Raw genomic sequence first — 14703 nt, forward strand, 5'->3', positions numbered from 1 at the left:
TTTGCCATGTAGCATTTTTTTTTTGTGCCATGTGGCATTTTTTTGGGCCATGTTGAAAAATGGATTTTACCATGAGGCTTTTTTTTGCCATGTGGCAAATTGGATTTTACCATGTGGCATTTTTTTACCATGTGGCAAAATTGATCTTGCCATGTGGTATTTCTTGCCATGTAGCATTTTTTTTGCCATGTGGCATTTTTTTGGGCCATGTTGCAAAATGGATTTTACCATGAGGCTTTTTTTTGCCATATGGCAAAATAGATTTTGTCATGTGGCATATTTTTTTGCCATGTGGCAAAATGGATATTGACATGTGGCATTTTTTTTTCGCATGTGGCAAAATGGATTTGGATTTTGGAAAATTTGGATGTGCATAGCCGTCAATGGCATAGCCTGACTTGGTTGCCAGGTGAATGTCAATGTGCTGTAATGCTAGGTGTATGGTCAAAAATCAGAGCCCCACACGTTTTTCTGCCATTTAAAATGAATGGAAAATTTGGACGTGCATAGCCGACAATGGCATGGACGTGCATGGCCTTCAAAACTGATATACACCCCCCCAAAAATGCCACATACGCCCCACCCCCCAAAAAATGCGACAAACCAAAATAAAATCCCACATGTCAAAATTCCTTTGGCACATGGCAAATACCACTTTTGGTTCTCGGCCCTGCACATCTTACCTTTGTTGTTTTGCGGTCAAAAGTTACATCACAGCTCTAAAATAACGCTGCTACTTCGCTGCTGCTAGCTAGTTAGTCTGAAATGCATTGTGAAGGTCCTACTAGAGTTAAGTGTGCAATCTTGTTACCGCTCTCTTTAGGGTGACTTCCTTCTGGAGCATCAGCTGTATTTCTCACTTTATGCAGATGAGTACAGGAGCTGAGTTCTGAGCTATGATTATCATCAGTGATTATCCTCAGTGGATAGTCATAATAGTACAGTGATAATAATCAGTCCACGATAAGGGAAAGACCACTACCTAAAAGGTGAGTAGGAGATAAATGATTAGAAAGTGGAGAAAGCCAAGAAGATGATTATACAGTATATAGCATCCATACAACAGCCCCGGTGTTCTTAACTGGTATTTCTTAAAATGGTTTAATGATACTGAACAAAAACACAAAGTACAAACAAAAGGCCAGGGGAGATCAAACAAAACCAGAAATCAAAAACTTACTTTGGGAAGAATCAACGTGAGGGCTTGGAAAATGACATCCAACACGCAAAAAGACACATGGATTGACAGCAAACGACAATGACGCAAGCAGGACTGAACAGAAAGTCGGAGCTTAAATACACAGACAAGGTAACGAGACAATGGGGCACAGGTGGGTGACACGAGAGGAAGCAGATGGGTCAAGACACAAGAAGCAGGCCAAAACAGGTGAAATGGCAATGACAAGACACACTAGGGCACCAACGTGACAGGACTTAAAGGCATGACAGTTTTTATTGTGTAGCTCTGAAAGCGCACCTATTCTTCATTTTACTTTCAGTGTCAGTTTTTTTAAACGCAGTCTTGTTCAATAATTTTTCTTTTTCACTCGCTTTTGTGTTTTTTTTTTTTCATTGCAAGCAAAATAAATGAATTTGTTACTACCTAAGCATTTGTAGTTGCAATCCTTTTCTGGGAGAAATTGAGCATTATCTGACAGAATTGCAGGGGTGCCAACACTTTTGGCCAGCAGTGTAAATACTATAAGCAACCGTCTTTAACATGCAGCATTTCAAAAAGATTTCAATTTCTTCCCCGCCCAATTGGATCCTGGCTTCCATCCCCCCCGTTTGCTTGTCACGGTGTGCGGCCCCCACGTCTTCCGCAGGCCGGGGCGGCCGTCCAGGGTGCTGACAGGCGTGACGGAGGGAGCGACCGGGTGGCGCGCGCGTCCCTCCGACATCTGCGGCAGCAGACCGCGGGAGGGGCCGTTCATTAGGAAATATCGATCTGTTAAAATCGCAATTAGCTCCGACGGCGCTCGTAATTCACATTCAAGCGGCTAGTTTTGGACGATATAACGCTTGTCCGTTCCATTAACGGCCCTGGCTTGACGATGACACCGGCGCTCATAAAAGCCAACAGTCTGTACGCCGAGATAGCACGGATTCGTATGATGTAAATATTCGGCATCCGGCGAAACATCAGCCTGATTGATGGCGCGCATCGCACCTTCTCTGCCAGTGCCAGCCATCTGGCTCGTCAAGTGTTCACGCGCTGCCACTTGGAAAGCGCGGCGAATACATTATCCTCAGACGATCCGGAGACGGACATCCGGCTTACTCACAAGAAACAGAGTGGAAACTTACTGACTTGACCTGTATTTTGATGAAAAAAGCAGTTTTTTCCACGATCATTCTTGGGCCACTAGCGGTGGTTGTTACAATTTGTATTCATTTAGTTTTTCAAGTTTTCATTGATCTAAATTAGATTTCATTTCAGTTTTTTCTAGGGCTGTTAAATTTATCGCAGTAACGGGCGGTAATTAATTTTTTAAATTAATCACGTTAAAATATTTGACGCAATTAACGCATATGCCCCGCTCAAACAGATTAAAATGACAGCAAAGTGCAATGTCCACTTGTTACTTGTGTTTTTGGGAGTTTTGTCGCCCTCTGCTGGCGCTTGGGTGCGACTGATTTTATGGGCTTAAGCACCCATGTGCATTGTGTAATTATTGACATCAACAACGGCGGGCTACTAGTTTATTTTTTTATTGAAAATTTTACAAATTTTATTAAAACGAAAACATTAAGAGGGGTTTTAATATAAAATTTCTATAACTTGTACTAATATTCGTCTTTTAAGAACTACAAGTCTTTCTATCCATGGATCGCTTTAACAGAATGTTAATAATGTTAATACCATCTTGTTGATTTATTGTTATAATACACAAATACAGTACTTATGTACCGTATGTTGAATGTATATATCCATCTTGTGTCTTATCTTTCCATTCCAACAATAATTTACAGGAAAATATAGCATATTTTATAGATGGTTTGAATTGCGATTAATTACGATTAATTAATTTTTAAGCTGTGATTAACTCGATTAAAAATTTTAATCGTTTGACAGCCCTACTTTTTTCATTTGATGGCTTCCAGCTAGTGCCAGAACGAGTTAACGACCTCAATCTTGACATCCGGCTTGGCAAAACTATTCTCAACATGAATTGCAGATTTCAGCAAAATAACCTGGACCGGTCCTGATTCGAGACAAATTTTGATCCTCTTGGTCTGAACTCGGGACTTGATTCCTAAAAGACCTAGTCTTGGTTCAAGACACATTTTGAAGGTCTTGTCTGGTCTCGAGTCACAAATGACTCAAGTCTTGGTCTCATTTTTTTTTTTGTCCCGGTCTCCAGAGACTCAATTTTAAAGGTCTTGGTCTGATCTAGGACTCGATTCCCAATAAACACAGTCTTGATCTCCTTTTCAGTTTCGTTCTGACAACCAAAAGCCTTGCGGTAATCTCAATGATTCCGAATTTTTGGGTCAACCAAGGACGAGCTTCAGTAAAACTAATGTCAACATGAATTGCAGATTTCTGCAAAATATTCAAGACCAGTCTTGGTTCGAGACAAATTTTGATCCTCTTGGCCTGAACTCGGGACTTGATTCCCAAAAGACCTAGTCTTGGTTTTAACTTCAGTTTTGGTTCAAGATACATTTTGAAGGTCTTGCCTGGTCTGGAGTCCTAAACGACTCAAGTCTTGGTCTCGTTTTTTTCGTCTCGGTCTCCAGAGACTCAATTTTAAAGGGCTTGGTCTGATCTAGGACTCGATTCCCAATAAAAACAGTCTTGATCTCCTTTTCAGTTTCGTTTTGATGACCAAAAGTCTTGAGGTAATCTCAATGATTCCCAATTTTTGGGTCAACCAAGGACCTGCTTCAGTAAAACTAATGTCAACATGAATTGCACATTTCCGCAAAATAATCAGGACCGGTCTTGGTTGGAGACAAATTTTGATCCGTCTTGGTCGGAACTCAGACCTGATTCCCAAAAAAACCTAGTCTTGGTTTCAATCTCAGTCTTGGTTCAAGACACATTTTGAAGGTTTTGTCTGGTCTCGAGTCCCAAAAGACTCAGTCTTGGTCTCGTTCTCCAAGGACTCAATTTTAAAGGTCTTGGTCTGATCTCGGACTCAACTCCCATTAACACAGTCTTAATCTCCTTTTCGGTTTCATTCCTGACTAACAAAACTCTTGACATTACCTCAATAATTCCGGATTTTTTGGTCAACCAAGGACCAGCTCCTGTAAAACTAATCTCAACATGAATTGCAAATTTCCACAAAATAATCAGGACCAATCTTGGTTCAAGATAAATTTTGATCCTCCTGGTCTGAACTCAGGACTCGATTCCCCCTAGTCTGGGTTTTAATCTCAGTTTTGGTCCAAGACACACTTTTGAAGGTCTTGCCTAGTCTGGAGTCCCAAAAGACTCAAGTCTTGGTCTCGTTCTTTTTTTGTATCTGTCTCCAGAGACTCAATTTTAACGGTCTTAGTCCGATCTAGGACTGAATTCCCAATAAAGACAGTCTTGATCTCCTCAGTTTGGTTCTTGACTACCAAAATTCTTGACATTATCTCAATAATTCCAGATTTTTTGTCAACCAAGGACCAGCTTCGGTAAAACTAATCTCAACATGAATTGTAGATTTCAGCAAAATCATCAGGACCCGTCTTGGTTGGAGACAAATTTTGATCCCTTTGGTCGGAACTCGGACTTGATTCCCAAAACAACCTAGTCTTGGTTTCAATCTCAGTCTTGGTTCAAGACAAATTTTGAAGGTTTTGTCTGGTCTCAAGTCCCAAAAGACTCAGTCTTGGTCTCGTTCTCCAAAGAACCAATTCTAAAAGTCTTGGTCTGGTCTAAGACTCAATTCCAAATAAACAGGGTCTTGATCTCCTTTTCAGTTTCGTTCTTGACTACCAAAACTCTTGACAGAAACTCTGTAATTCCAGATTTCTTGGTCAACCAAGGACGGGCTTCAACTCAGACGTTTGTCGCCATGACGCCGAGCAACAGCCGGCAGCTTCTCTTCACTAGACAATATCGCAAAGGCGTTCGTCTGTCGAGTTCCATCTCGACAGACAACGTCCTCGGACTTAATAAAATACATCATAGATGAGGCGGCGTGAGCTTTACCGCAAGTGCAGTCACAAGCAGTCCTAAAACTTATTTTGCCACGTCCTCCGGCGGCGGCTGCTGAGGCAGCACCTGGTTTTAAATGACTCACCCCCGCGCCCCCCTACAGGCAAACAGATAGGATTCTTGCTGAGGGGGGCAAAAATGTACACCCCCAAGCACAGTACGCACCCCCTGCCTAAGCGTCATTATGTAACGCTCGATTTCACATTTGTCGAAACAGCAAAGTGCCGATGGGACCGGGCGCACTTTATGCTCTCCATGGACACTTTATTAGGTACACAATCTAATGAGGTACAACAATTGAGCTTTGTCTTCTTTTTTGTTGAAGTAGGAAATCATCCCAAACTTTGGATATTAGTATTTTGGTGAGTCTACACTGTTGGCCGAAAAGTAATGGCACCCCTGCAATTCTGTCAGATAATGCTCAATTTCTCCCAGAAAATGATTGCAATTACAAATGTTTCCACAGAATGGAAAAAAAACATACATAACTCCAAAAATGGGCCGGACAAAAGTATTGGCACCATTTGAAAAATCATGTGCTGCTTCTCTAATTTGTGTAATTGACAGCACCTGTTACTTACCTGTGGCACGTAACAGGTGGTGGCAAGAACTAACTCACACTTGCAGCCAGTTAAAATGGATTAAAGTTGACTCAACCTTTGTGCTGTGTTCTTGTGTGTACCACATTGAGCATGGAGAAAGGAAAGAAGACCAAAGAACTGTCTGAGGACTTGAGAAGCAAAATTGTGAGGAAGCATGGGCAAATCTCCAAAGACCTGAATGTTCCTGTGTCTACTGTTCGCACTGTCATCAATAATTGTAAAGCCCACGGCACTGTGGCTAACCTCCCTAGATGTTGACAGAAAAGAAAAATTGACTAGAGATTTCAACGAAAGATTGTGCAGATTATGGATAAAGAACCTCGACTAACATCCAAACAAGTTCAAGCTGTCTCGTAGTACGAGGGGACGACAGTATCAACCTATGGTGGGATAACAAGGAAGACCCCACTTCTGACCCAGCGACATAAAAAAGCCAGGCTGGATTTGCCAAAACAAACCAAAAAAAAAAAACAAAAAACGAGGCCTTCAAAGAAAAGAACACGGTCCTCACAGTCAAACATGGCGGAGGTTCCCTGATGTTTTGGGGTTGCTTTGCTACCTCTGGCACTGGAATGCTTGACCGTGTGCATGGCATTATGAAGACTACTAACAGATTTTGCAGCATAACGTAGGGCCCAGTGTGACAAAGCTGGGTCTCCCTTAGAGGTCATGGTTCTTCCAGCAGGACAATGACCCAAAACACACTTCAAAAGCACTAGAAATGGTCTGAGAGAAAGCACTGGAGACTTCTAAAGTGGCCAGACCTGAATCCCATAGAACACCTGTGGAGAGATCTGAAAATGGTACCCTTCAAATCTCAGAGACCTGGAGCAGTTGGCCAAAGAAGAATGGTCTAAAATTCCAATTCAATTCAATTTTATTTGTATAGCCCTATATAACAACAAGGTTGTCTCAAAAGGCTTTGCAGAGGCAATATGATACACAGTCAGAAACAGTAGATGAATGAATAAAGTTCAAGTCCTGGGCAACCCCCATCCTTAGACCCTCCACGTCGGGAAGGAAAAAACTCCAAAAACCCTTTGGGAAAAATGAGAAACCTTGGGGAGAACCACAGTCAGGAGAGATCCACTCCCAGGACGGACAGGCTATAGATGCAGCAGGACTGATGGTGGGTATTAGCAGCAGGAGGTCCAATTTGTAATTCCAGCAGAGCATTGTAAGAAACTCATTGATGGATACCGGAAGCGGTTGTTCGCAGTTATTTTGTCTGAAGGTTGTGCTACCAAGTATTAGGCTGAGGGTGCCAATACTTTTGCCCGGCTCATTTTTGGAGTTTTGAGTAAAATAGTGCTGCAACGATTAATCGATTAACTCGAGTATTCAATTGGGGAAAAAAAATTCTAAATTTTGTTGATTCGAGTATTCGTTTGATTATTGTGGCGTTGTAATGGTTTATTTTGAAAGTGTTTGCATTCAGTTTTATTGATTTGAGTGGATACACTGCCCTCTAGTCTGCCTCATTTTACATTGGTGAATCCAGCTGCTCCATGTTAAGACCAACATAAGCTAAGTTTTTGTTTGAGTTAATGTTTTTTTTAAATGCATTCATAATTTAGTTTATCAGTATATTTAGCTGTTTTTGTGGAAATATGTGTCTGAACCATTTGTTAAGAGCATTGTTAAAAAAAAAAAAAAAAAAAGTTAGCGTTTTATAGCGTTTAAGCTAGCGGACTTTTGCTATGTAAGTTAGCCAATTGTTCTTTTGTTAAACATAGATCCTTATTTAATTATTTTTTATACCGTTTGAGTCTCAGCTCAGGTATTTTAATTTTTCATGTTTCTTATTCGATTACTCGATTATTCGACAAACTGGTTCATCGATTAATCGACTACTCAAATAATCGATAGCTGTAGCCCTACAATAAAATGATCATGATTTTTTTTTTTTCCCCCCATTTTCCTTCGTGTTTTATCATTGTGAGCAAAATAAATGAAGATATTATGACCAAAGCATTTGTAATTGCAATCATTTTCTGGGGGAAATTGGGCATTATGTGACAGAATTGCGGGGGGAACAATACTTTTGGTCAGCAGTGTACGTGAGTCAGCATAATCAAAAATGAAAATATTTGGCAATTAGTCAACTATCACAATATTCCTTTGTGCCAGCCCTACTGTACAGGTACAACTTCAGTGGTTCTGGTCATGTCTCCATGACTTTAAGGAAGGATTCCTCTATCATGGCCTCCACATGTTCTACCAAAACACTGTAATCAGCTTCACAGACTGCATGTTCTCGTCCATTTCTGTTTTTCAGGCACTCCATCAGTTTCTGGTGCTTTTCCGGTTTGGATGCAGCAAAATCCAGCCTTTTCAGCTGTTCCAAAGGATTGTCCGGAATGTTCTCCACTCGTAAAGCTTCAAACACGGCAGGCGCAAATTTACCGTAATGAGCAGTGGCGCTAATGACCACGGGGCAAGTGCGATCCCGCTGCCTGTCCGCTACGACTTTAGCTACGGCCGCGTGCGTGTCCAAGATGTATCCGGATCGAGCATGAACGTGGTATATGGCGGCCAGACAGTCTTGTTCCGAGCACCAGCCGGCCCGGACGTCACGTCGCATCCTGCCAAGCAGTGAATCCGGGAGAGTAAAGCGCCGCCGCGCATCTAAACTCGAAAACATGTCCTTGACGAGGGCGCCGTCACCGCCCGAAACGTGATGAACGAACCTCTCCAGGTTGGAAGATTTCAAGATGTCGATGGCCGGGGAGCAGCTGGGCATCAGTCGACGTTCACGGAGGTCGTACTCGCCCGTGTTGATAAAGTCCGACACGGCCCGGTTGCAGTTGGACGCGCAGATGACTTTCCGGATAGGGACGCCCATTTGCTTAGCGTAGACGGCGGACATGGCGTTGCCAAAGTTACCGGTCGGGATGCAGAGGTCCACGGGATCTCCGAACTGGATCGCGCCACTACGGCACAGGTTGAGATAGGTGGCGGAGTGGTAAACCACCTACAGGAGGAAGGAATCGTTGGGTTATTTCAGAATTGGAGAATAGCACGGCTTCCAAATCCAGCAGGGCTGAGAACCAAAAGTGGTATTTGCCATGTGGCAAAATAGATTTTGCCATGTGGCTTTTTTTTTTTTGCCATGTGGCATTTTTTTGCCACGTGGCAAAATTGATTTTACCATGTGGCATTTTTTTTAACCATGTGGTTTTTTTTTTTTTTGCCAGGTGGCAAACTAGATTTTGCCATGTGGCATTTTTTCTTTACCATGAGGCATTTTTTTTGCTTTGTGGCCATATTGATTTTGCCATGTGACAAAATGTATTTTGACATGTGGATTTTTTTTGCCATGTTGCAAAATGGATTTTGGTTTGTTTGTTTGTTTTTCTGTTTGTTTTTATGGAATATTTGGACGTGCATAGATCGATGGCATAGCCTGACTTGGTTGAATGTCAATGCGCTGTAATGGTAAGTGGATGGTCAAAAATCACAGCCACACATGTTTTTCTGCAGTTTAAAATAAATGGAAAATTCGGACGTGCATAGCCTTCAATGGCATGGACGTGCATGGTCTGAAAAAATGCCACATACCAAAAAAATAGTAAATGCCACAAACCAAATCCATTTCGCCACATACCAAAAAAAGGCCACATGTCAAAATACATTTGCCACATAGTAAAAAAAAAATGCCACAAACCAAAATCCATTTCGCCACATGTCAAAATATATTTTGCCACATGGTAAAAAAAATGCCACATGGCAAAATCCATTTTACCACATGGTAAAAAAAATGCCACATGGCAAAATCCATTTTGCCACATGGCAAAAAAAGGCCACATGGCAAAATCCATTTTGCCACATGGCAAAAAAATGCCACATGGCAAAGAAAAAATGCCACATGGCAAGATCAATTTTGCCACATGGGAAAAAATGCCACATTGTAAAATCAATTTTGCCACATGGCAAAGAAAAAACGGCACATGGCAAAATCCACTTTGCCACATGGCAAAAAAATGCTACAGGTCAAAATACATTTTGCCACATGGCAAAAAAAATGCCACATGGCAAAATCAATATTGTCACATGGCAAAAAATGCCACATGGCAAAGAAAGAATGTCACATGGCAAAATCCATATTGCCACAAGGCAAAAAAAATGCCACATGACAAAATCCATTTTGGTTTTCGCTGTGTCTCGCAAAATCTTTCAAGAATAAGCCTTCACTTCTCTGATTGTCTGCTCAATATTGAGTAAACAAACAGTATCAAAGGCTGGATTAGCTCGCTATAATCACAGTAAAGGGGTTGCGGGTCAAAGGCTTGCAAATCTTTACTAATGTTAGCATTTCCTCACGAGTAGAAGCTAGCTTTTTAGCTAGCTGTTACTAATGACCAGAAAGACAAATTTTCACCAGATTCCGAAATTTGAAAATTTCCGAACACGTGATCCTATCGGGGATATTGCTATTCCTGAATGGCTTGAACAGCTATTCGATCTGATTCAAATCAGTGGACAACGGTCGGCCACCCCTGAAAATTAGTTGCAGAATCTCTGCGCGACAGTTTGCCCACTTTGCTAAATCTTCCAAGTGACAGACTCACCTGTGGTAGTAAACGCGCCCAATTGATGGAATTAGCGGTGCTTAGAACAGTGCCGAACTCCACCGCGAGGTGTCCCGTCAGTCCCGCCTCGCCGAACATCCTCTTGATGCTCCTCTGGCAGAAGTCAAAGTCGGAGCGTACGCTAACGGCCTTGGCGTGGCTCCTGCTCAAGCTGGTCATCTGCAGTTTCTGGATGCGACTGACGCCGTCCTCCGGGAAGAAGACCAGCACGGCCGTCTTTCGTCTATCTTCGTCTCGTAGACGGCCGAAGCCGCTGAGAACGGCGCTGCCCGTGTCTCCGGAGGTGGCGACCAGGATCAAGTAGTTGCACATGGGTGGCAAGCAGTAGGCGAAGAGTTGGGGCATCAACTGCAAGGCTAGATCTTTGAAGGACGCGGTGGGACCGTGAAACAGCTCTTGAATGTACATATCGTCCATCAGGCGTTTGACAGGCACAACATCCTCGTTAGAAAAACTGGAGCCGTACGCCTTGGAGACCATTTCTCTCAAATCCACAGCAGATACTTCCAACGGGTGGATGCACTTCTCCAGTAACACCAACGCTCGCTCTGGATAAGACATATCAACTAGCCTCAGCCATTCGCGTGGAGCTATCTTTGAGAACCCGTTCTTTGGTACGTAAAGACCGCCATCTGGAGCAAGACCCTCCACCACCACGTCACTGAAATACGTTTTCCGTTCTTCTCCGTCAGCTCTGGTGGACACGAAGGTCTCTGCGGTGAGATTGTAAAATCTCTCCACAGCCTGTAGAACCTTCTCGGCCATTTCCTCCGGCGTGTCCCCTCGACCGCACAGCACGCGAATGTCCAACCACTGCTCATAAAACTGCTTCCTGTACTTTAAGATGTCTGAAAATGACTGCCCCGCCTCTTGTCCAACAATCCTGTCCACCTTCATCCTGTGGAGCCTCTGCAGAATGTCACCACCGTCCACGTCAAGATAGACCACAGTGCCGCTTTGTTTGACGTGCCGCATGGCCTCGGGGTGAAGCGGGTTGGAGCCTGTCAAGGAAACCACGCATCCGGAAGCCGAGAAGTTACACAAAACCTGGCCTTCCTCTTGGAGAAAACGCTCACCGCCAACGGCAGCTAGCTTAGCGGCGACGGGCATCTTCCACGTGGTCTCCAAAACGTCGTCGTCCACATCAACGGCCGGAAGACCCAGTTTGTGGGCTACGATCCGGCCCACGGTGGTCTTCCCGGCTCCAGGTGCACCCATGATTAGAATGTTCTTCCCTTTGAGATAGCCAGCAGTGGAGGTGTGTGTTGATAGCCATGATTTTAGAGCCAGGCTGCATCTGAATGCTCTTTGAGCAAGCGGCCTGGATCTGAGTAAAGCCATGTTGAACTGAAATGACAGAATCATTAAGTTTTCAAGAAGTTTCAGCTCACCAAACAAAGTTAACTTGACTGCATCAAATTGTGAGTTATTAGAGTTCACTTCGCCACTTCAAATGCACAAGTACTACAGTCAGGGCATGCAACAGGCTGTCAAAAGACTTGCAGGGGCCCGGGGACAAGAGACCATTATGGGGCCCCCCACCCCACCCCTGCCACCGGCTTGTCACGACAACATACGCAGTACTTTTAACGCCTTTTCAAGCAATGACAGTGTACATTTTCAAATTATTTGATTTGAGATGGACAGTTAAATTTAACAGACCGTAATATGATGTGACACAATATAAACAAACAGTTTCCATCTATTGTCCCATGTAGGCTACAAAACAATACAACTGAGAGTGCTATGCCTGCATGCTAAGCAACAAAACAGCATAACTAAACTCCTGTGCCTGCCCATTCCACATCCCTGGGGTTATCAAGGCCTCAAACAGTTATGTGCCTAGATTTTTTGACAGAAAAGTCATTTATAACATCAGTGAAATCCAGTTTTTGAGCAAGCTCATGATCAATGAAGAACATGGCTAGGTTGTTAAGCCAGTCCCCTCCTCAGCTGTGACTGTGGGCTGCCTGATGGCTCCTCTGCTGTTCCACTGCTGCTCGTTTGTGCTGTTTCGGTGATGGATTCGTATAAGCATTTGCTATAATAAACAATGGGTTGTAAACCCAAGATAAATCCAGCCGCTGGACCCGAGTCTGTTCATCCTCGCGCACTTGCTCCCCACAGACTAACATATATCCCTGATGTCTCATCATCTTCTCTCTCCTTGGCTCAACGCAAGCAGCATGTCATGTCATACCGCTACAAGCGGCCGGTGACAGACTCGAATCGGGCTTTGATCACGGTGATCGCGAATGTAAACAACCGTTCAGTGTTAGCGGCTGTTGTTCACTTACTGAAATCCCCGTCCACAGCCAACGCTTGCCCTAATTCTCTGGCTTCTTGTCCCCCTTTTAAAAACATCATTTTTTCTCGTTCACCTCTATGATCTTCATCTCTTTTTCTTTTCTTTTCTGTGCACCTGATTTATGACAACGCCTCGCCATGTTTAGCGTTTGTAACAATGAACGATTTTAATTTCCCGCTTCAGGGCACGTACGTAGTGTAGCCAGAGCGCACTCAAATAAAGGAAAAAATATATATTTGAAATATTTAATATGTTAAAGTTTTAAGTATATATTGAGTAGAACACAATATTTAACCAGACAATGATTTAAATAAAAAAGAAATACGTGAATGTAAAGTAAAATAAAATTAAGGGTCATTCAGGGGCCCCTATGGAGGAAGTCGGCGTGATGTCAAGATGACGTCACCTCACTTAGCAACGTGCCGCCATTTTGTGAAGGGGGAACGCACAGCTAAACATTCCATAGACATAGACAAACATCTGAAATTCATATATTTCAGGTGTGTTTTGCGTCTTTTTTTCTAAAAACGTCTTAAACGTGGCTTACTATTATCACGAGTCACTGCCGACAGACGCGAGGAGGCGATATAATTTAAAATTAGCGTTTATTGGCTTACAAAGCTGACGATACAAAGTCGTAGCTGATAGCTGGATAAACATAGGAATGGCCTGCAGTGGAGTTTGGAAACATCTACAACTACCTCATAAAGTCACCCAGTAAGTTGACCTTTATCATTTACGTGGAATATGTACTGTGTGGAACTGAGAAAATTGGTAGTATATACGAAGTCATTATTTCTGCTGTAACCGGTAATTAGCCTCCAAGTGTTATTTAGCCGTGAACACGTCATGGCAAAATAATCATTTCCCACCAGGCCAATAATATACCGATTGACTAATCAGAGCAGTTCACGGCAAAAGAAAAATAACGCTTTGCGAGTTGCGGGTTACGGTAATAATAACCACTGCCTATACTATTGAATCCTAGCAGCTAATTGGGGCAAAAATTAAAGTTTACTCACCAATAACAAAATGTCAGCTGCAATCGTAAATGTGCTTGGATTTAGGTTCCCACAGGCGAGAATAGTCCACGAAACCGTCTTCTTTTACTGTTCCTCGATTAATTGCTTTCAGCCATTTGCTTGTCCTTTTCTACTCACGAGGAAGAATAAAGAACATCAAATGTGGCTCCCGACTCTTCCTTGTGTGACAACCCGCAACACAGCAACTTTTAGTCATTCCGACGGAAAAAAAGACCGCAAATAAGACGAAAGTTCAACGCGTTTGTATTACAATGCACGACAGAGCAACTGCTTGTGACTCGTCTTTTGCCCCATTTTCAATATGGCGACGCTTTGTTGTGGCTGGTGACGTCATTAAATGCCCGGATGTCCGACTTCTTCTGTGGTCCTGACCCCCCCGACGAGTTTGAGTGCATGTGTATGAGTTTCTACTGAATTTAATTTTATAAATTCATCTTTTTTAGGTCAAATGTATGATTTATTCACATCTTTCTCCGCCAAATCAGTGCTAGATGTCTTTAATAAAAACTATTAAATGTTTTTTTAAGTGCTGGAACTAATTAACATATGAGGCAGTTGCGTTACGACACATATGTCAAGGTACTGTAAACAGTAATGTTCACACGCCAACCTAACTTGATAATAGTGTCAATACAGTAATCAACTACCTTGCTTTGTTTGTACCATTCTTTGTGATTTTTGTCAATCCGCTTAAAAAATAAAGACTTATTAAAACTGTATAATCACGTTAAATATTACCTTCTCGGGCCCTCGAGAGTGAATATTTATGCTTTCACGGACTCTGGAGTCGATACAAACTTGGCTGCGGACGGCGCCATATTGCCATATCAAAACAGCGGTGGGACATCCGGAGGGACAATATTTACGGAAGGCAAAGGAGCGTAAAGTGTGTGTTGCATTGTAGTGAAAGTACTGTATTTGAGTACTGAAAAGTGTATTTGTGTTCATAATTGATTAATTATCACAAAGCCTGACGTAGAAATTGTGATAATTGTGGTGA

General features: G+C 42.8%; 1 protein-coding gene across 2 annotated transcripts; it reads right to left on the reverse strand.

Moving 5' to 3' along the window:
* Positions 1-602: 602 nt before the first annotated feature.
* LOC130909064 (threonine synthase-like 1) lies at positions 603-14522 on the reverse strand. Of its 2 annotated transcripts, XM_057825141.1 has the most exons (3): positions 14442-14522; positions 10332-11699; positions 603-8734 (listed from the first exon to the last, which is right to left on the reverse strand). In XM_057825141.1, the coding sequence occupies exons 2-3, from the start codon at positions 11691-11693 to the stop codon at positions 7925-7927; spliced, it is 2172 nt and encodes a 723-aa protein (XP_057681124.1). In that variant the 5' UTR covers positions 11694-11699; positions 14442-14522; the 3' UTR covers positions 603-7924. The 2 variants fall into 2 exon arrangements, with proteins under 2 accessions (XP_057681124.1, XP_057681123.1); XM_057825140.1 differs by lacking the exon at positions 14442-14522 and having other exon boundaries at positions 10332-11943.
* Positions 14523-14703: the final 181 nt, after the last annotated feature.

Source organism: Corythoichthys intestinalis, chromosome 20 (assembly GCF_030265065.1).
Source record: "Corythoichthys intestinalis isolate RoL2023-P3 chromosome 20, ASM3026506v1, whole genome shotgun sequence".
Lineage (NCBI taxonomy): Eukaryota > Metazoa > Chordata > Actinopteri > Syngnathiformes > Syngnathidae > Corythoichthys > Corythoichthys intestinalis.

Excerpts from the sequence above, each read along its gene's own strand:
- LOC130909064 (XM_057825140.1), bottom strand. The coding sequence starts at position 11,717 with ATGATTCTGTCATTTCAGTTCAACATGGCTTTACTCAGATCCAGGCCG. Across the intron at positions 8,735-10,331 it reads GGGCGCGTTTACTACCACAG|GTGGTTTACCACTCCGCCAC; the intron begins GTGAGTCTGTCA and ends TTCCTCCTGTAG.